We start from the raw sequence: 21,317 nt of genomic DNA on the forward strand, positions 1-21,317 counted from the left end.
TACTCAGAACAGAACCTCACTCTAACAATTATACATGACTACACTGTATAATAATGACTAATTATTACTTTCTCCACTAGACTGTGAACTCCTTGACAACAAGGTCTTTTTTATTTTTTAATCTCTAACAGTGTTAGAGATTTTGGCAACTGTCTGTTGACTTAAACTGAAAAATATCTTACTATAAAGAACCAAAGTAAGAGTTAAACAACTTTCTCAAGCTGTTTCTCATTAATAAAGAGTATTCAGTCATTCATAACATGTGAAACAATAATCACAATTATATTTCACTGACGAACCCAGAGCTAAAAACTACAGAAATAAAACACATGATAGTGCACTGATGAATTTCCTGACTCTCCCACCCAACACGTTCTTAAGTGACCCCACCATTCTCCCGGCAGCGTCAGCTACTGTTCTGCCCTGCAGCCCCAAGATGCCAGACAGCGGGGCATCTTCAGGGAACCAAAGACTTCTACATGTTGCGCTCTGCCAAGCCCCACAGCAGAAAACAATGTGAACTGGCACTGACTCCTACCCTGTTACTGAGATTAGCATGGCACCAGTTGAATTACGCTACTAAGTAAAGCAACAGGAGATACTCAATCTGAGCAAAATTCAGAAACATTTGGTGTTATAAAGAATATTAGAAACTTCTGAAGCAGTCTAGAAGCTGGCAAAAGGTACCACCCTTACTCAAACAACAAAAAATGGCTAGATAAACCAAAATCTCATAATTTTTATTGCAGACATGAGCCCTTAAAACTATGCAGCAACCAAATACCCTGAAACCCAAGAAGGATCAGTTTGCAGGTAGGGAGAGAAAGGATGGACAGCCAGTCCCAACTGTGGTAGAGCATGGGAGGAAGAAAGAGCAACCCAATACACACATAAAAAGGAATCAGGTAGAACTTTAACAAACTGCTAAAGGCTAAGTGTGGGCTATCATAAAAGAATAGCAGCCCTGGGAGTCTCAAACACAAGGTGAATTCACACTGACTCTTAGATTCTTTTCTGTGCACATAAGAGGACACTTTGTGGGGAGAACAGGAAATTGGAAAGTCAGTGGTACAAGCATGCAAGAGGGGACTGACTGCCACTGCAGGAAAAGCAAAAACCCATCCTCCCCTCAAAGCCTTCTCTCCTACAGAAAAAGAACTTAAGCTGCTAAGGGAACAGAATCAAACCTGCTGACTCCAGCACACAGACACAGATCCAGGCTTGCTGGGAGAGAACTATAAGGAAAAAACCCTCTACACTGGAAAAGGAGCAGGAAACACTCCTTCCTCTGGGACAGGACAGAAAACTCTCCCCTAGGAAACATCAGAGTTTCACTATCATAGGTGAAAGTGAAGTGAAAGTCACTCAGTCGTGTCCGACTCTTTGCGACCCCATGGACTATACAGCCCATGGAATTCTCCAGGCCAGAATACTGGAGTGGGTAGCCTTTCCCTTCTCCAGGGCATCTTCCCAACCCAGGGATCAAATCCAGGTGTCCCACGTTGCAGGCAGATTCTTTACCAGCTGAGCCACAAAGACCAGAGTTTCGCTATCATAAGTAGGAGACACCAAAACTCTGAGAAGGTCCCACCCTGGAGACCAGGCACATACAAGCTATCTAGGATTGAAGCTGGATGAGAAAACAGGGAAGTCCTGCCTCTGAGCCTCTGCACTGAGTAACAAGCATCACATTTTACTGGTGGAGGCAGGGCAAGAGCATGCAGAGAGACACCCTTGCAGCCCAGGGATAGAAAGATAACTGAAAATGATTATGGAGGAGGAACACTAAGAAAACTCGTCTGGCACAGCTGCCCCTGCCACAAACACTGGAATCTTTAGAGGAATCTGAAGCCTATGATACTGAAGGTAACCATAACAAAACAAACCAAAAATAAAAACAATCTAAAAACCAGGTCAATTCCTTACTCAACTTCCACTATAAAAGTCTGACAGTAAAAAAGAGGTAATCATCTCAGAGTGTAAATACCATTTTTTTCAATATCTACTAATGTTTCAGTTCAGTTCAGTCACTCAGTTGTGTCTGACTCTTTATGACCCCATGAACTGCAGCACGCCAGGCCTCCCTGTCCATCACCAACTCCCAGAGTCTACCCAAACTCATGTCCATTGAGTCGGTGATGCCATCCAACCATCTCATCCTCTGTCATCCCCTTCTCCTTCTGCCCTCAATCTTACCCAGCATCAGGGTCTTTTCAAATGAGTCAGCTTTTCACATCAGGTAGCCAAAGTACTGGAGTTTCAGCTTTAGCATTAGTCCTTCCAATGAATACTCAGGATTGATCTCCTATAGGGTGGACTGGTTGGATCTCCTTGCAGTCCAAGTAACTCTCGAGAGTCTTCTCCAATACCACACTTCAAAAGCATTAATTCTTCGGTGCTCAGCTTTCTTTACAGTCCAACTCTCACATCCATACATGACTACTGGAAAAACCATAGCCTTGACTAGATCGACCTTTGATGACAAAGTGATGTCTCTGCTTTTTAATATGCTGTCTAGGTAGGTCATAACTTTCCTTCCAAGGAGTAAGCGTCTTTTAATTTCATGGCTGCAGTCACCATCTGCAGTGATTTTGGAGCCCCAAAACAATAATCTGTCGCTGTTTCCACTGTCTCCCCATCTATTTGCCATGAAGTGATGGGACCAGTAGCCATGATCTTAGTTTTCTGAATGTTGAGCTTTAAGCCAACTTTTTCACTCTGCTCTTTCACTTTCATCAAGAGGCTCTTTAGCTCTTCACTTTCTGCCATAAGGGTGGTGTCATCTGCATATCTGAGGTTATTGACATTTCTCCCCACAATCCTGATTCCAGACTGTGCTTCATCCAGCACAGTGCTTCTCATGATGTACTCTGCACATAAGTTAAATAAGCAGGGTGACAATATACAGCCTTGACGTACTCCTTTTCCTATTTGGAACCAGTCTGTCGTTCCATGTCCAGTTCTAACTGTTACTTCCTGACCTGCATACAGATTTCTCAAGAAGCAGGTCAGATGGTCTGGTATTCCCATCTCTTTCAGAATTTTCCACAGTTTAGCATTCAGTAAGCATTTACGACAGACTTCCCAGGTGGTGCTAGCAGTAAAGAACCCGCCTGCCAATATAGGACACTTGAGAGATGAGCGTTCAATCCCTGGGTCAGGAAGATACCCTGGAGAAGGGCACAGCAACCCACTCCAGTATTCTTGCCTGGAGAATCCCATGGAGAGAGGAGCCTGGCGGGCTACAGTCCACCGGGTCACAAAGAGTCAGACACAACTGAAGCTGGACATGACTTAGCACAGCACATTTAAGAGAAAAGACACAAACAAACAGGAGAAACAAATACTATCAAAAGATAAAGCAATCACCAGAAATAGCCTCAGATGAACCAGATGTTTAAATTAACAAACGGGGACTTTAAATAGCTATGATTAATGTTAAAGAATTTAGGGGAAAGGGTAGATGAAATAAAGAAACAGGGAATTTCAACATAGGAAAGACTCCTTCAAGAGTCAAATGAAAAAGCTATAAACAAAAAACATAGCAGAGATGAACGATTCCTTAGAATCACTAGTAGATTCAATAAAATCAAAGAAAGAAGTAGTAGACTTGAAGCTAGACCAATTAAAAAACGCAAAGCAAAACACTAAGAAGAAAAAAAGGGGTGGGGGGGGGAATAGAGCACCTAAAGCAAAGGGACAAATACCAAATGGTTTAACAAAATTACACGCTCTGCTGCTTTAGAACTCAACATTCAAAAAAACTAAGATCATGGCATCCAGTCCCATCAGATGGGGAAACAGATGGGGAAACAATGGAATCAGTGATAGACTTTATTTTCTTGGCTCCAAAATCACTGTGGACGGTGACTGCAGCCATGAAATTAAAAGATGATTGCTCCTTGTAAGGAAAGCTATGATAAACCTAGACAGTGTCTTAAAAACTAGAGACATCACTTTGCCGACAAAAGTACTGTCTAATCAAAGCTATGGTTTTTCCAGAAGTCATGTATGGATGTGAGAGTTGGACCATAAAGAAGGCTGAGCACCAAAAAGTTGATGTTTTCAAACTGTTGGGCTGGAGAAGACTCTTGAGAGTCCCTTGGACAGTAAGGAGATCAAACTAGTCAATCCTAAAGGAAGTCAACTCTGAATATTTATTGGAAGGACTGTTGGTGAGGCTCCAACACTTTGGCCACCTGATGCAAAAAGTCAACTCACTGAAAAAGACCCTGATGCTGGGAAAGATTTGAGGGCAGAAGAAGAAGGGGGTGACAGAAGATAAGATGGTTGGATGGCATCATCGACTCAATGGACATGAGTCTGAGCTAACTGCGGGAGATAGTGAAGGACAGTGAAGCCTGGTGAGCTGCAGTCCATGGGGTTGTAAACAGCTGTATACAACTGAGTAACTGAACAACAACAAAAGCATATGTATAATTAGATTCCCAGAAAGATGAGGATGGGGCAAAAGAAAAACTACAAGAAATAATGGCAGTGAATTTTCAAAATAATGCAGGACATCAAACCAGGAGATCCAAGAATCTAAATGAATGTCAAGCAGGATTAAACACACACACACACACCCACCCACACACACTCACACACTTCATATCTTTACTGTTAAATATTAAAGATAAAATCTTAAAAGAAGGTGGGGGAAAAAAGCCACATTGACTAGAGCAGACTTTTCTTTAGAAACTACATAATCCAGAGACAGAATATCTCTAAGACATAGAGATGCTAACCTAAAATTTCATGCAAGGAAAATATACCACAGTAATAAAAAGCAAAATGAAAATGTTTTCAACCAAACACTGCTAGCAGACCTGCAATATAAAAACTATAAAGAGAGTTCTTCAGGCAGGAAGAATATGATATCAGACAGAAACCTGGATCTATTCAAAGAAAGAAAAAGTTCCAAAAATTGAAAAAGTTAAACATAAAAGGTTTTGTTTTTAAATCACTCCAAAACATAATTGATCTTTTAAAAGGAAAATAGCATCAAGGTATCCTGAAGGTTTTAAATATGCAAAAAATAAAATGTATGTCAAAATAGCATAAAGGATAGGAGAAAGAAATTGGAAGTACATTGTTAAAGGATTTGTATGCCTTATCTATAGCAGTAGTATATTACTTCAAGGTAAACTGTGACAAAGATATACAGTGAAATCCTAGGGCAGTCCCTCAAAAAATTTCAAAAAGGAGGTACAACTTATGGGTCAGTTGAAAGATAAGAGAGTCACAAAAAATACTGAATTTATCCAAAATCAGGTTAAAAAGGAGGGGAAAAAATGGACAAATCCCCCAATTTCAAGACAGTAGTTTTAAATCTAATTTCACCAATAGGTATATTAGGTGTAAATAATCTAAACACTCTCAGTTATAAGACAAAGAATGTCAGGCTGGATTTTTAAAAAAACCGTCTATATTAAATCCACTTCAAATAAAAAGAGACACAGAATTTAAAAGGAAAAGGAAAAAGAGCCTGATTTGTTTTTTTTTCTTTTTTTTTTTTTTTCACTTATTTTTATTAGTTGGAGGCTAATTACTTTACAATATTGTAGTGGTTTTTGCCATACATTGACATGAATCAGCCATGGATTTACATGTGTTCCCCATCTCGATCCCCCCTCCCGCCTCCCTCTCCATCCCATCCCTCTGGGTCTTCCCAGTGTACCAGCCCTGAGCACTTGTCTCATGCATCCAACCTGGGCTGCTGATCTGTTTCATCCTTGATAGTATACTTGTTTCAATGCTGTTCTCTCAGAACATCCCACCCTCGCCTTCTCCCACAGAGTCTAAAAGTCTGTTCTGTTCATCTGTGTCTCTTTTTCTGTTTTGCATATAGGGTTATCGTTACCATCTTTCTAAATTCCATATATATGCATTGGTATACTGTATTGGTCTTTATCTTTCTGGCTCACTTCACTCTGTATAATGGGCTCCAGTTTCATCCATCTCATTAGAACTGATTCAAATGGATTCTTTTTAATGGCTGAGTAATATTCCATGGTGTATATGTACCACAGCTTCCTTATCCATTCGTCTGCTGATGGGCATCTAGGTTGCTTCCATGTCCTGGCTATTATAAACAGTGCTGAGATGAACATTGGGGTACACGTGTCTCTTTCAGATCTGGTTTCCTCGGTGTGTATGCCCAGGAGTGGGATTGCTGGGTCATATGGCAGTTCTATTTCCAGTTTTTTAAGGAATCTCCACACTGTTCTCCAAAGTGGCTGTACTAGTTTGCATTCCCACCAACAGTGTAAGAGGGTTCCCTTTTCTCCACACCCTCTCCAGCATTTATTGAAGAGCCTGACTTGTAAAGAGCACGGACAATGTTATTCTCACTCACAACAACAAAAATAAAAAAGCTGGATTAACTGAACATTCAAAAAATTCAACATTCAAAAAGCTAAGATCATGGCAAATGGTTGGATCACTTCATGGCAAATAGATGGGGGAACAATGGAAACAGTAAGAAATTATTTGGGGGGGAGGGCCTCCAAAATCACCGCAGATGGTGACTGCAGCCATGAAATTAAAAGATGCTTGCTCCTTGGAAGAAAAGCTATGACCAACCTAGACAGCATACTAAAAAGCAGAGACACTATTTTGCCGACAGAGGTCCGTCTAGTCAAAGCTATGGTTTTTCCAGTAGTCGTGTATGGATGTGAGAGTTGGACTGTGAAGAAAGCTGAGCACTGAAGAATTGATGCTTTTGAACTATGGTGTTGGAGAAGACTCTTGAGAGTCCCTTGGACTACAAGAAGATCAAACTAGTCTATCCCAAAGGAAAACAGTCCTGAATATTCATTGGAAGGACTGATGCTGAAGCTGAAACTCCAATACTTTGGCCACCTGATGCAAAGAGCTGACTCATTTGAAAAGACCCTGATGCTGGGAAAGATTGAAGGCAGGAGGAGAAGGGGACAACAGAGGATGAGATAGTCGGATGGCATCACAGACTCAATGGACATGGGTTTAGGTGGACTCCGGGAGTTGGCGATGTACAGGAGGCCTGGCGTGCTGCAGTCCATGGGGTCGCAAAGAGTCGGACACAACTGAGTGACTGGACTGAACTGAACTGAAAACCAATAATTATTTAGGTCCAACAGAGGCCACAAGGCAAACCACCACTCAGAAAACTGAAGAAACAGAAAACAGAGACTCACATCTTACCAGGAGCAGAAACTACCACTGGAGTTAGCAACTGGTAGGAAACTCAACAACAGGGAAAACTTAAGAGTAATTACCAATTGGCTAACTGCTGGAGACTGAGTACAGACTAGCTGGAGAGCGTAAGAACACCTGGATGCCCAGCCTTAGAGAGCACTCCACATCTTCAGGAATTTTACCTCTAGGAGCCCCATCAGTTTCTCTTTATGGTAAAGATCAGAGAAAATTCTCCAGTGACTCCTGCAGATAGAGGAGGAAGGTGATCATTGTGAATCACACCAAAAGCATTCTCCTTCCCATAAGAAAGGCCTGAATTAAAGGAAAAATGTTTTAACAGAGCCTAACCGGTATGTTTTTTTTGTTGCTGTTCTTTTTTCACCACAGCCTGACACAGGGGGCTTCCCTGGCAGCTCAGACAGTGAAGAATTCGCCTGCAACGCAGGAAACCTGGGTTTGATCCCTGGGTTGGGAAGATCCCCTGGAAGACGGCATGGCACCCTACTCCAGTATTCTTGCCTGGAGAATCCCATGGACAGAGGAGCCTGGAGAGCTGCAGTCCATGGGGTCGCAAAGAGTCAGACACAACTGAGCAACTAAACACAGTACAGCACAGCTGACACAGGCAAAGGAAAACACCTGACTACACCCTGCTCTAGCCTCGTCTCACCTAAGTAGGGTAAGAAAAGGGGAGAAGCACCTGTGAAGATCACAGGCATGGACACAGGCCCACTAAAAGACTGAGATCTAATGCATAGGATTACAGAACACTTCCATTCTCCCCATAACAACACCATATCAACAGGACTCCAATATAGTATCAGTAGGCTAAATTCAAAGACCTGCAAGCTTAGATGCCATTTAAGGAGTCTCTAGAAAGGGCAATGGCACCCCACTCCAGTACTCTTGCCTGGAAAATCCCATGGACGGAGGAGCCTGGTAGGCTGCAGTCCATGGGGTCGCTAAGAGTCAGACACAACTGAGCAACTTCACTTTAATTTTTCACTTTCATGCATTGGAGAAGGAAATGGCAACCCACTCCAGTGTTCTTACCTGGAGAATCCCAGGGACGGGGGAGCCTGGTGGGCTGCCATCTATGCGGTCACGCAGAGTTGGACATGACTGAAGTGACTTAGCAGTAGTAGCAGCAGAGAAATTGAAAGATAACAAGGGAGACAAAAACAAGGACCTTAAAGGAATTTTAGCCTCTGAATCTTAAGCCTTTATCCATCAGGCAGAAAATCAGTCAATGTATGATTGAACTGAACCAGCACCATCAATCAGCTATATTAATTTGAAATTTATAGATTATTTCATCCAATGACAGCAGAATACATGGTTATTCTCAAGTTTATGTGTAACATTAACCAAAATGGACCACATTTTGGGCTATAAAACACACATAAAAAGATTCAAGCAAACAGAAATCATACAAATTGTACTCCCAGACCACAACAAAATTAAACTAAAAATCAATAACAGAAAGCAGTGCTTTCTGAAGTTTACTGCGTTTATAGCATGAAATATATATATATTAGAACAAAAGAAAGCTCTAAAATCAATAATTTAAGTGTTCACCTTAGAAAACTAGAAAAAGAGGAGCAAATTAAATTCAAAATAAGCAGGAGAAAGAAATAAAAACAGGAAATTAAGAGAGAAAAATCACCAATACTGCAAAGTTGGTTCTTTGAAAAGCTCAATAAAATCAATAAACCTCTAACCAGGCTAAACAAGAAAAAAAGAAAGAAGACATAAATTACTAATACAAGAAACAAAAGAGGGGCCATCACTGTTGATCCCATGGATAAAAGGGTAATAAAAGAGTATTATAAGGAGCTCCAACCACAAACTTGATAAATAAAATGGACCAATTCCTTGAAAGACACAATCCAGCAAAACTCACACAAGGAACAGGTAATTTGAATAAGCCGATATCTATTATAAAAATTGAATCAAAAATTAATAACCTTCCAAAGAAATCACTAGGCCTAAATGGTTTCACTGGTGACTTCTGTCAAACATTTAAGGAAGAAATAATACCGAGTGTCCAAAATTTCTTTCAGAAAAAAGAAGCAGAGGGAATACTTTCTGACTGATTCCGTAAGGGTAGCATTACTGTAATAATAAAACCAGACAAAGACACTACAAGAAAGGAAAATTAAAGAATAATATCTCTCATGAACACAGATGCAAAAATTCTCAAGAAAATATTAGCAAATCGAATGTATGTATAAAAAATTATTCACCATAATCAATTGAATTTAATCCAGGTATGCAAAGTTGGTTCAATGTTCTAAAATTAATATAATCCATCAAAACAACAGGCTAAATGAGAAAAAACATATTATCATACTAATAGATGTTGAGAAAGCATCTGACAAATTCAACACTCATTCAAAACAAACTCTATCAGCACATCTACAGAAATTAGGTGGACTTCCTCAACTTTATATATCCACAAGAAACAACAGCTAACACCATATTTGGGGCTTCCCTGGTGGCTCAGCGGTAAAAGGTCCACCTCTAAATGCAGAAGACACAGGTTCAATCCCCGGGTCAGGTAGATCCCTTGGAGAAAGAAATGGCAACTCCAGTATTCTTGCCTGGAAAATCCAAAAGACAGAGAAGCCTAGGGGGCTACAGTCCATAGGACTACAAAAAAAAAGTCGGACACGACTTGCAACTAAACAACAACAATCCTTTTTGCCACTTCTATGTGACATCATATTCAAAGTCTTAGCTAATGCAATAAGACAAGAGAAGGAAATAAAAGGTATAGACTGGAAAGAAGAAATAAAAATAAATGAACCCAGCTATTCTACTCCTAAGTATCTACTCAAGAAAAATAAAAATATATGTCTACACAAAAACCTGGACATAAATGCTTATGGTAGCTTCCTCCATAATCACCAAATATTGGAAACAACCTTATCTTAGTTAACTTAGCACCCTGAAACACCAAACATGCATTATTTCACAATTTCTATGAGACAGGAATTTGGGACCAGTTTGGTTATCCAGTGGCTGGAGGATCCATTCTAAGGTGGCTTAATCATATGACTGTTGCCAAGAGGCCCCAGTTCGCCACTGGCTGTTGTCAGAGGGCCATGTTTCTCACCATCTCAACCTCTCCACGGGTTCCCTTGTTTCCTCACAAAATGGGAGCTAGTCTCCCCTAGACTATGTGATCCAAACAAGAGTGTGGCAGAGCCCTGATGTCTTTTATGATCTAGTCTCAGAAATCACATACCATCATGTCTGCCACATTCTCCGGGTCCCAGAGACTCACCCTGACACAATGTGGGAGAGGTCATCAAAAGGGCACGAAAACCAGCAAACAGGAATCACTGGTACCACTTGGGAAGCTGACTAACACAAACCTAAAGGTCCATTAACTGGTGAATAAGTAACAAACTGGGATACATCCATACAGTGGAATAGTAATCAGCAATAAAAAGGAACCAACTCCAAAAGGAAAAATCACAAATGTACTATACTAAGTGAAAGAAGTTAAGACCTCAAAAGCTACATAAAATATGGTTACATTTATATAGCATTCTGAGAAAGGTAAAAACCAAAGAGACACAAAACAGATCAAGCTGTCAGTGGTCGGGGACGGGGCAAAAGACTGACCACAAAGAGACAAGGAAATGTCTTTACACGATGAATGACCTATATTTAATTGTGATGGTGCTTTGATTTGTGACGTGCTGGTTAAAATTCATATAACTATACATACAAAAAGGGTGAGCTTTTCTTAAGTAAATTATACCTCAAATTACTCATAAAAAGAGAGAGAAAAGAATCCTAAGGGGAAACAGAAGAGGCTGGGTTGGGAAGATGGTTTCAGGAGTCTTAATGTGTAAATAGTAGAGCTTTCTGAGAGAAAAATGACTACTGAATCAATAACATTATTGTTTAAATTTCTTAAGCTAAAAAACTTTCTCTGAGCTTGAGTTTACAGATTGAAAATGCCTATCATATTACAGGCTATATGGATGAGAAAAGATACACATGTATCCTGGCAAAAGTCTTGAACTCTAAGAATCAATAGAAAGAAAGAAAGAACGAACAAGTTACTTAGCAAGTAAGACAGACAGATATACACCTTCTTACTTGTGACCCGATAAAAGGAAATGATAAACTAGCATGCACAACTTTTTGAGAAAAGGATTGCCACTCAAGAATTCTATCCCAGTGCTTGCTTTGACAGCACATATACTAAAATTGGAATGACAGCCAGAAGATTAGCATGGCCCCTGTATAAGGATGACATGCAAATTTGTGAAGCACTACATATTTATTTTGCTTTAGGTCCAGGAAAAGGATGCAGTGTTAAGTCCATAAAGAAATTTTCAGTCCCTGGTGATGTGAGTTTTAGCTTGAATACTACACATTAAATGGGAAGAATTAATCCAACTTCATCCTAGTGAAAGTCTGAAGTGACCTTTCTCAAAATAGAAAAAAAAAAAAAAATGTACTTTATCACATTGGGGAAAAAAAAAAGAGAATTCTATCCCAACCAAGAGTACAATAAATTTATTTGGGGATATATAATCACTCAAAAAATGTATCATTCATTTATCCCATCCAGAGAAATGGTCAAAAAAATGCTAACCAAATAACTGAATCATAGCAAAAAGAGGGGAGGATAAAGAGACCTTATAACATGTGCAGTTAAACTGAAGTGGATACTAGTAAAGCAATTACAAAGAGATATATAACAAATGAAAATCCAATTAGATTTTAAAATTCCTGCAATGCAGGAGATGCAGGAAATGCTGGTTCAATCCTGGGTCAGGAAGATCCCCTGGAGGAGGAAATGGCACCCCACTCCCAGTATTCTTGCTGGGAAAATGCCATGGACAGAGAAGCTTGGCAGGCTATGGGCCATGGGGTCAAAAAGATTTGGACTTGACTGAAGCAACTGAGCACGCTGTCTTATTATGTACTATGAGTGTATTAAATAACTGCTATTTTTCTCTAATCATGGTTGGAGAACATAGCAAGTAATATTTCAATCTTGAAATGTATGTCCTAGCAAATAGTGTATTTTGGTGGAAGTCCTACACGCACCAGGAATGAACATGCCTTCTGCATATGTTGCACGTAGTATTCTGACAGTGTTAGGTCAAGGTGTTGTTCCCATCTTTATCTGTCCCAAATTTAACAAGTATTCTATCAACTACTGAGAAAAGAAAATCTCTAATGATAATTGCTGATATTTCCATTTCTCTATTTCACGTATTTTGAAATTATTGAATATGTACACATTTATGATTGTTTTATATTCTTAATGAACTGATCTTTTTATCAAGTGTTCCTCTTTATCTCTGTTAATTTGTTTGCTTGATGTCTACTTTATTCGATATTAAAAATCTGTACCACCTATCTTACACTTCTGTTTGTAGGAAATGACTTTTCCTTTGATTTTAGTTTTATCTATTGGTTTCCTTACATTAAACTGTATCTCCTGTAATCAACATATAGTTGAAATGATTTTTATCCATTCTGACAATCTCTGAATTTTAATTAAAGTGTTTAGCTCATGTAAAAAAATACATAAATAAAGCCTCTGAACAAAGGGCTTCCCTGGTGGCTAAGATGGTAAAGAATCTACATTTAATGCGGTTGACTTGGGTTCAATTCCTGGATTAGGAAGATGCTCTGGAGAAGGGGATAGCAATCCACTCCACTATTCTTGCCTGGAGAATTCCATGGACAGAGAAGTCTGGCGAGCTAAGGGTCACCAAGAGTCAAACACAACTGAGTGACTCACATACACACACACACCTGAACAAAACGAATATTAAAGTCAGTCCAGTGTACAAGGAAACTTTCATTAGTTAACACAGTTTCTTTTTGTTTTGTTTTACCTGGTTTGCAAGATGAGAGTGACCAAACAGCCTGTGACCCAATTTCCCGTACTGTTCCAGTCCTTTCCAACTGCTTAGGGTCAGCACCAGGAGGTGTCTTGTTTGGTGTGGTCATTTTTAAAATATTCTATGTAGAAAAAAAGAATATTCACATTACACCAGGACCTGAGCATCTTTCTACAAATGTTAAAAGTTTAACAGCCAGGGTATCACTAATGTAACCTGGATAGTAACCATCTATTTTCAAGAGCAGTTGACATAACCACTGCAATTTAAAACACTTGAGAATTCAGTTTGGTTTCCACAGTGTAACATATTATGACTTACAAGTTGTGCAAAGCAGCAGAATATAGTAGTCAAAAGGCCATAGGATCAGGATGTCAGCTCAAGGTTCGCCTTCAACTAGTCTATACTTTTGAGGGGTCTGGGCTTTCCCCTTTCCTGCCAAAGGGGTTGATGTATAACTGTATAATGCTATGCAGTTCTATACCTCTATGAGCAAAAATTCCAATTCAAATGAAGTTTTTTACCTAAAAAAGTCAGACTGAAATATTAATCCAGGAATATGTAAATATTGGTCTGTATCTTAAATAATCCATTAAGTGATGCAGAGAAAAATCACATCTCTTCATTAATTGTCAAAAATTCCAATTACATGTGCTGTTACTATAGAACATAAAGTCAGAAGAATGCCTTTAATGTCTAGAAGTGAGTAACCGGCCTATTCTAAACCAGACGTCTACTTCATCTTTCACATCTTTTGTTAGTTAATCTTGCTAAGTGTGTCCAAGTGTGATTAAAAAAAAAAACACCTCTTGGATAGTGAACAACATGTAAAATTGCTTCAGCAATGCAGTTACAACTACTAAACATCGTTATACATACATGCTATTATGAACCTGGCCCAGAAGGTCTGTATAGTGTCTCCTTGATATCCACCTCCTGTCAGATCTGTTGTTCTCTAACTCTTCACACTCGACACTCTTTAAATAATACCAGACACTGAACTACAGACTGGAAAGGACTGAGGCTTAAATGACCCATTAGCAGTTTTCTGAATGAGTACATGGATGAATGGATAGGTTCAATAATAAACTAAAGTACTGCCACCTGCAAGTTAAGTAAGATCTAAGATGAGGCAATTAAACCTACGGTCACATCTTCAAATGTCCAAAAATGTCAAACTGTGCCCCCCAAAGGCCCATCTCTATTTTGGAGCAAAATTCAACTGCCGAACTTGGTACTGGACGCCACAAGTGGAAAAAACACGAAGCTCGAAGGAGAATGGGTTCCTGGTCATTTTGTTCAGGAGCTAAGGACAAGGAGAGAATGCCACCGCGAGCAGTGTCTGGTGCAGACTCTGTCGGTTCTGCTGGACACCTCTGCCAGAAGTACTAGAATGGGCAACCTCTAAGGATCCATTTCTGACCCACCGGCCTTGAGGAAATGGCGTAAAAGAAGGCTGACAATGGAGAAGAGAAGGTGTTCGCTTAAGCTAGAACCACTCTCTCCGTCCGGGAAAGCCCACGCACTTACAGCTCGCGGACTCTGCTTACCGCCACTCAGCTTTTCGGGATCCGCCGCAGCTCCGCGCCACTCCCACTCGGCTTCCCAGGCCCGCCTAGCTTCCCCAGAGACGTCACTGAGGTCGCAGTGCAATGACGTTAGTCCCAGCCGCCTCTCCCCACCTCTTTCCACAGCTCCGCCTAGCGCGCCCTGGCGCGCACGCGCATTACGTCCTTGTGGCATGCGTGAGGCGGCGGCTGGGCACCGCCATTTTGGCCGGTGGCCGCAAGGAACACGCTGTGTGGCTGAGAAGTGAAAACCAAGCGCTGACTTGATCTCTGCGTTCCCCTCCGCAAGGGGAATCTGTTTCTCCAGGTACGTGAATAGCCTGGAGGGGTTTGGCCTTTAGCTGCAGTTTGCCACGGTCTAAACACCGTGGGGACATTCTCCGCGAGCCTTTGGTTAGGCCTCAGGTGGCGGCGGCAGCGGCGCGTGGCAGCCGGTTTGGACGAGACAGCTGGAACCGCCGGAGCGCGGGTGCCGCCGAGCGCTGGGGGCGCCTAACGCTTTGCCTCTGGCTGACCCGACTCTCGGCCGCTGTGGCCCGCCACCCCCGTCAGGGGACACAGAAATGGATATAGGTGCCATTCTCTCGGTGGTCCAGTCCCCGCCGCCTCCACTCCCCGCCTTGACCCCGCGCCTCCCCTAACACTGAATCTATGAAACCTGCCTTTATAACTTAGAGCGTCCCCTACTGCCCCGGCTCTTCTGGCACAGGTGGAAGCCTTTTCTTCGCTGTTTGGGGATTGTGGAATGAGTCACGGCATCTTACCGCCAAGAAGTCGGATCCTCCTCGTCCACTCCCAGTCTTTATAGAAACGATGGCCAGATGTCACTGGATTTACCTCACAGCAGTTTGTACTCTGCTGTCACCATGGTGATCTCAAATAATCTCCCAGTTGAACGCGTTTTGCATTTCGCGAGAGTTTTTATGACACTTGGTGATTGCTCCGATTTCCCTCTTATTGTATCTTAAAACCCTGGAGATCAGGTTCTGTGTCTTCACTGAAAGTACCTTTATTTCCCCTTCAGTGGTTCGTGCATCGTGGGCGCGACGGCTAAAGTCAATTCCCACATCCCATAAACTACTTAAGCGCGTTTTCTCATTTTTTACGGTAAAATCGGTAAGAGAGAGAAATAACTATCAAAACACTGTTTTTGGTTTTATTGGGGGGAGAGGTGCTTTCTCTTCCACAGAACTGCTAACTACATTTATGACAGTAGCATCTGTTTTGTAGTCCTCAGTACTTCTGTCCCTGGTTCAGAGAATATTCATTCTATGTCAACTACTTGACGATAATGCTTCGTTTTTGTCAGTATTAACCAGGGGCTCTTGTCTTTGGCTACCCACTCCAGTATCATTGCCTGGAAAATCTCATGGACAGAGGAGACTGGTGAGCTGCAGTCCGGCACGACTGAGCGACTAACACACACTTGTCCTATCTGAACCAAAAAGTGTTGTTTGTTTTTGTTTTAGTTAAAAGCCTGTTCTCCCCTATAAAAGAATTTTTTTAGGAAGAATATTTAATATAATTGCTGGTATGGGGCAAGGAGAAAGTGGTATTAATTTAGTGTCCTTTCTAATTGTCTTCAGTTTAAGACTCTGAAATCAGGGTTGTGCACCACTCCCAACTTACACGTTTTATAACTGTAAGAACATGCAATAGCATAGAATTTTAGAATATTTCACATGACATAAGCATAATTCATTTTCAAATGCTTTCACAGGGTGTTAAAATAATTTTGGCTTTAGACTACAAAGTGAAAAGTCGCTCGGTCCTGTCCGACTCTTTGCGACCCCATGGACTGCTTCTTGAGGCTAGATTACTGGAGTGAGTAGCTTTTTCCCTTCTCCAGAGGATCTTCCCAACCCAGGAATCAAACCACGGTTTCCTGCATTGCAGGCGGATCCTTTACCAACTGAATTCCTTGGTGGTCCAGTGGTTAAGACTTTGCTTCCCTGGTGGCTCAGACGGTAAAGCAGCTGATTCAATCCCAGGGTCGGGAAGATCCCCTGAAGAAGGAAATGGCAACCCACTCCAGTATTCTTTTCTGGGAAATCCCGTGGACAGAGGAGCCTAGTAGGCTACAGTCCATGGGGTTGCAAAGAGTGGGACAGGACTGACTGTTTCTTTCATTAGACTACAAATGCTTTCTATAAATGTCTCACTTCCTTTTTTCCTCTCAGCTGGAAGGATGATAGAGGTCATTGTTTAAGTACGTGTTTTCACCAGTTTTCAGATTTGAGATAGCTTCAGATCCCTGTTTCAGGGCGTCTGTAACTACAGTCTTCCCCTCCAAGCTTTCCTGTACTGTATCTTTCTCACTGAAAAAGAAAGGAGGGGATCATTCTTCCCAATTCTTGAAACTTACATAGAAATTTAATTAACAATAGTGTCTACAGTTTGCTCTCTTAATTAACAGTTCTACAAAGAATCTGTATTCATTTTTCTTAACTGCATCATAATTTATCATTTTAAAATATAAATCAGATTATTAACCATCTCTGCTGCCGCTGCTGCTGCTAATTCACTTCAGTCGTGTACAACTCTGCGAGACCCCATAGACGGCAGCCCACCAGGCTCCTCCATCCATGGGATTTTCCAGGCAAGAGTACTGGAGTGGGTTGCCATTGCCTTCTCCGTAACCATCTCTAGTATGTTTTATTTGATAAAAATCATCTCTACAGTCATTTGGTTTTTTAAATGGTTTGAAACAGCAGTTGAAACAATTTAGTAGTTTGGCAGAAATAAACCTTATTGTAAACAGTTTCATTGATAAATCAATGGAGATTTATCCTCTGCAGGGGAATTAATCATGCTCATTCACCATAATTTGTATGATCTCTAGTTTTATTATTTTTAATAGCTGAAGAATCTTCAGTCTCTTGGGAATTGTCTCTTCTAGAGTGATAGCTTTTTTGGTAGCAATTCGTAAATCACTTATTTTCTTATGCTGATCTTTAGATGAGTTTCTAAAGGTTATAAAGAGGTAAAGTGAACCTATCCATTAGTGTAACTCTGTTACATACAATGTTTGTCTCATTTTGGGTGATTTTTAAAAATAATATACTTTACTGTTTAATTGTCACTATAATGGTAACTTGCAAAGACTCCTGAAGTTGTAATAACCTGTAGGAAAATTTTTTACTATATTTAAATTCATTTTCTCATTTCATTCAATAGAAATGTTTGCATTCCTACTATGTGGTAGACACTGGTCCAGCCACTGGAATGAACAAACAAAAATTCCTACACTCATGATGGAGTACTTTGTAGTTGGAGAGGGAAAAATATTGCCTGTATGTAGAGAGAGAGAATACATAAATGCATATACACACACAGTAAATTGTTGTGTCAGACTCTTTGCGACCCCATGGTCTATACAAGGGGAATTCTCTAGGCCAGAATACTGGGGTGGGTAGCCTTTCCCTTTTCCAGTGGATGGATCTAACCCAGGTCTTCTGCATTGCAGGGAATCTTTACCAGCCAAGCCACAAGGGAAGCCCAAGAATACCGGAGAGGGTAGCCTATCCCTTCTCCAGCGAATCTTCCCGATCCAGGAATCAATCCGAGGTCTCCTGCATTGCAGGCAGTTTCTTTGCCAACTGAGCTATGAGGGAAACCCTATATATACCGTATACATACATGTGTATGAAATATATACTATGTAATGTGGTAGAAAGAGCTAAGAAGAATAAAACAAGGCAGTTTTATAGCTAGAGAAGACTCACTGAGAATAAACATTAAAGACTTGAAGGAGTGGGCCGTGTGACTCACTAGTGGGAGCAGCATTACCGCAAAGGGAGCAGAAAATCCTAAGACCCTGAAGCAAATCCTGGCAACCATTTGCTTTAGCCATGTAAAAAACAGATGACCTGACAAGCTGTTTTCATGGAATGATGGACCCTAATGTCTGCAATGGATTCCAGAGAAAACACCTAGAGAAATGTGAAACACTGACTGTAGGCAACTCTTACATCTGAGGTTATTGATATTTCTCTTGGCAGTCTTGATTCCAGCTCGTGCTTTTACACAGCCCCTGCCTGAAAAAGTGGGGAAATGAAGCAGTGGAGGAGGTTGGGGCAGACAATGAAGGGTTCGGATTCTGGGGATAAGCTGGTGGGAAGACTGAATAATTGACGATGTTAAAGACAGGAAAAAGAATTATTGTAACCTTCTTCTTGGTGGGTGGATATCTTTTAGTTTGCAAAGGGACTTAGCTATGGAAATACATATAGTGTGGTGGCTAATTGGCATAAAGGTTCACTTGAGGTGATACTAGTCAGCATGGCTTTATTTTTTCTCTTGCCATCTGTGTGCAGGTGAGGAGTTGAATTTAACCAGAATTACAGATAAGGGTGTAAGTGACTGACAATTTTAGGTGGGTACAGAAGACATCAAAGATACAAAGGGATGAAGGACAGTGGAAATTTGATAGAATCTAGAGACAGTTACAGGTCTGAGGAATGAAGGGAGTTCAAAGGGTTGTTGGATTGTTGTGTGTGAGTGGTGAAGTGAAAAAATAGAAATGGTGGTTGGAGAATGGGGTATTTGAAAGGTCGGTTATAGAAAAATGCAGTTATGCAAAATGACAAGGTAAAGGCTTTGGCCAAGGGAAGAAGGGCTAGGGTAGGGTAAAAGACAAGCTCACTAGAGAAAAGTGGTTAATAAACTGAGATGACAGGCTATTAATAGAAGGATCATCTATGAACATAGTGAAATCACCAAGTATTATGACAAGAGTTGTTAAAGAGTGAACATTAGCTAAGGGCTGGAGTCTTCAAAGGATGGGAGGGACTGAAATGGTTGGAAATAACTAAAGCAGATGGATGACCTAAGAAGCAAAAGCTTGATGTTTTTAATGAGAAGGGAGAGATAATAATTGTCTGGAAGCAGCAGTAAGAGCAACATCTCTTTGTTCCCTCCAAGCCTAATGATATTGAAGGGATGTGAGAAAGACTGGAGAGTAATACAAGAGGAAGCTTTCGGTCAAGAAATATCTGGATGGTGGTTCATAGTCATGATAGAAAAAGCCAAGAGAATGTCTTTGTTGATCGGTAATCTTTTGGCTCGAGGTTCTTTCATTACATTTTGGAATAAACTGGAGTAGTAAGGCACTTGTTGGAATTACTTTGATCACATTCTAAGAACATTAATGTCTATCACTAAGCCCAGTATATAGAAGATTAAGTTAACTTTGACCTCACCTCTGTAATTTATGGTGCTTTAAAAGCACCAAATACTATATACGTAAAGCTCCAAAATTATATACGTATAGTTACTTGGTTACTTGGTCTCTCTTTTGTGTGTGCGGATCATTTTTAAAGTCTTAATTGAATTTGTTACAGTATTGCTTCTGTCTTATGTTTTGGTTTTTTGGCTGCAAGGCATGTGGAATCTTACCTCTCCAACCAAGGATCAACCCTCACCCCCTTACATTGGAAGGCAAAATCCTAACCTCTGGGCCTCCAGGGGAGTCCCTGGTCTCCTTTTCATATCAGTGCAGTTAACATAAAATTCATCTTTACTATATATTCAGTTCCCAGGGAAAGCAGTTTTTACTTTTTTTTCCAGTTGACCAACATAATGGTTAAACCCTTAATAATTGCCATTTCCATCAGTAGTGTCATAGTCAAATAGATAAGATATGAAGTGATGATTAGTTTGAGGGAGAAGTAAACATCGTTATCATATGTATGTTTCATGTCAAGTCTTTCTGTTCTATTTTATTGGTTTGTATTCATCCACAGGTATCAGCATTAATTACTTAGGCCTTATATCAACTTTTTTTTCCATATGTCAAGTATAGGTTTCCCTGACCCCTTACTCTTTTCCCATTTTCCTCGCTATTACTACTTTTTGCATAAGAGCTTTAGATTTGATTTGTCTGATTCAGTTTTTTCCCTTTGAGATTGAATTAAATATATAAATTCAGGGAAGATTGAAAACTATGATATTGGCTTCTCTTTTGTGAAAACTGAGACAGCATACCATTCTATTTGGTCAGGTCTTTTGTGTCTTTCAGTGGTAATTTTGAGTTTCATCACATGTTGAAAGTACTATTTTTTTTCCTTCTTCATATAAATTTTCTGATTAATGGTATATAAGTAAAATTTTGTTTTTCCAGCCATGACAAGTTATTTTATTGCTTTCACTAGTTTTTTTTTTTTTAATTAGTTCCAGGTATTATATTAATATCTGAAATAGTGATATCTCCTCCGCTCGAACTATTTATGCCTGTGACTTACTTCTCTTAATAAACTGCATTGACTATGCCATAATTTTATTAATCTTTTCTTTAACAGAGGAACTGGATATTCTTACTTCCTTAGAATCATGGCAGATAAATTAACAAGAATTGCTATTGTCAACCATGACAAATGTAAGCCTAAGAAATGTCGGCAGGAGTGCAAGAAGAGTTGCCCTGTGGTTCGAATGGGTAAGCTGTTCTGTGGATCATTTAAGGAAAAGAGAAAGTTTTAAAATTAAGAATTATCTTTTAAATATCTTTTAACATTATCTTCACTGTTCTCTAGACTTTGGTGTACACTTTTCACCCCTGTTGGTTTTTTTAAAATGTAATAATAAGACCAGATTTTATTCTAAATTTCTTTTAATACTTTGTGACTAAATGATACTGTTTAAGTTCAGTTCAGTCACTCAGTCGTGTCCAACTCTTTGCGACCCCATGAAC

The 21,317-nt window shown here is 40.3% G+C and overlaps 2 protein-coding genes and 1 non-coding gene across 6 annotated transcripts in view; 2 read left to right on the forward strand and 1 right to left on the reverse strand.

Annotated features, from left to right (window-relative positions):
* The window catches only part of ANAPC10 (anaphase promoting complex subunit 10), an 83,365-nt gene extending 67,878 nt beyond the window's left edge, over positions 1-15,487 (reverse strand). For 2 of the 4 annotated variants that reach the window (XM_061142420.1, XM_061142423.1), the window contains exons 1-2: positions 14,612-14,703; positions 13,056-13,182 (exon numbers count right to left, since the gene is read on the reverse strand). In XM_061142420.1, the coding sequence (XP_060998403.1) occupies positions 13,056-13,170 (115 nt within the window). In that variant the 5' untranslated portion in view covers positions 13,171-13,182; positions 14,612-14,703. Of the gene's footprint in view, positions 1-13,055; positions 13,183-14,591; positions 14,704-15,393 lie in introns of those variants that run through there. The other 2 variants (XM_061142422.1, XM_061142424.1) reach the window with 2 other exon arrangements.
* On the forward strand, positions 11,377-11,483 carry LOC133058088 (U6 spliceosomal RNA). Its single transcript, XR_009693212.1, has one exon. It is a non-coding gene; the product is annotated as a U6 spliceosomal RNA (small nuclear RNA).
* ABCE1 (ATP binding cassette subfamily E member 1) overlaps positions 14,797-21,317 on the forward strand; it is a 29,762-nt gene continuing 23,241 nt past the window's right edge. Inside the window, exons 1-2 of the mRNA XM_061142419.1 lie at positions 14,797-14,936; positions 20,929-21,062. Coding sequence (XP_060998402.1) covers positions 20,960-21,062 — 103 coding nt within the window. The 5' untranslated portion in view covers positions 14,797-14,936; positions 20,929-20,959. The remainder of the gene's footprint in view (positions 14,937-20,928; positions 21,063-21,317) is intronic.

This window comes from Dama dama, chromosome 5 (assembly GCF_033118175.1).
Source record: "Dama dama isolate Ldn47 chromosome 5, ASM3311817v1, whole genome shotgun sequence".
Lineage (NCBI taxonomy): Eukaryota > Metazoa > Chordata > Mammalia > Artiodactyla > Cervidae > Dama > Dama dama.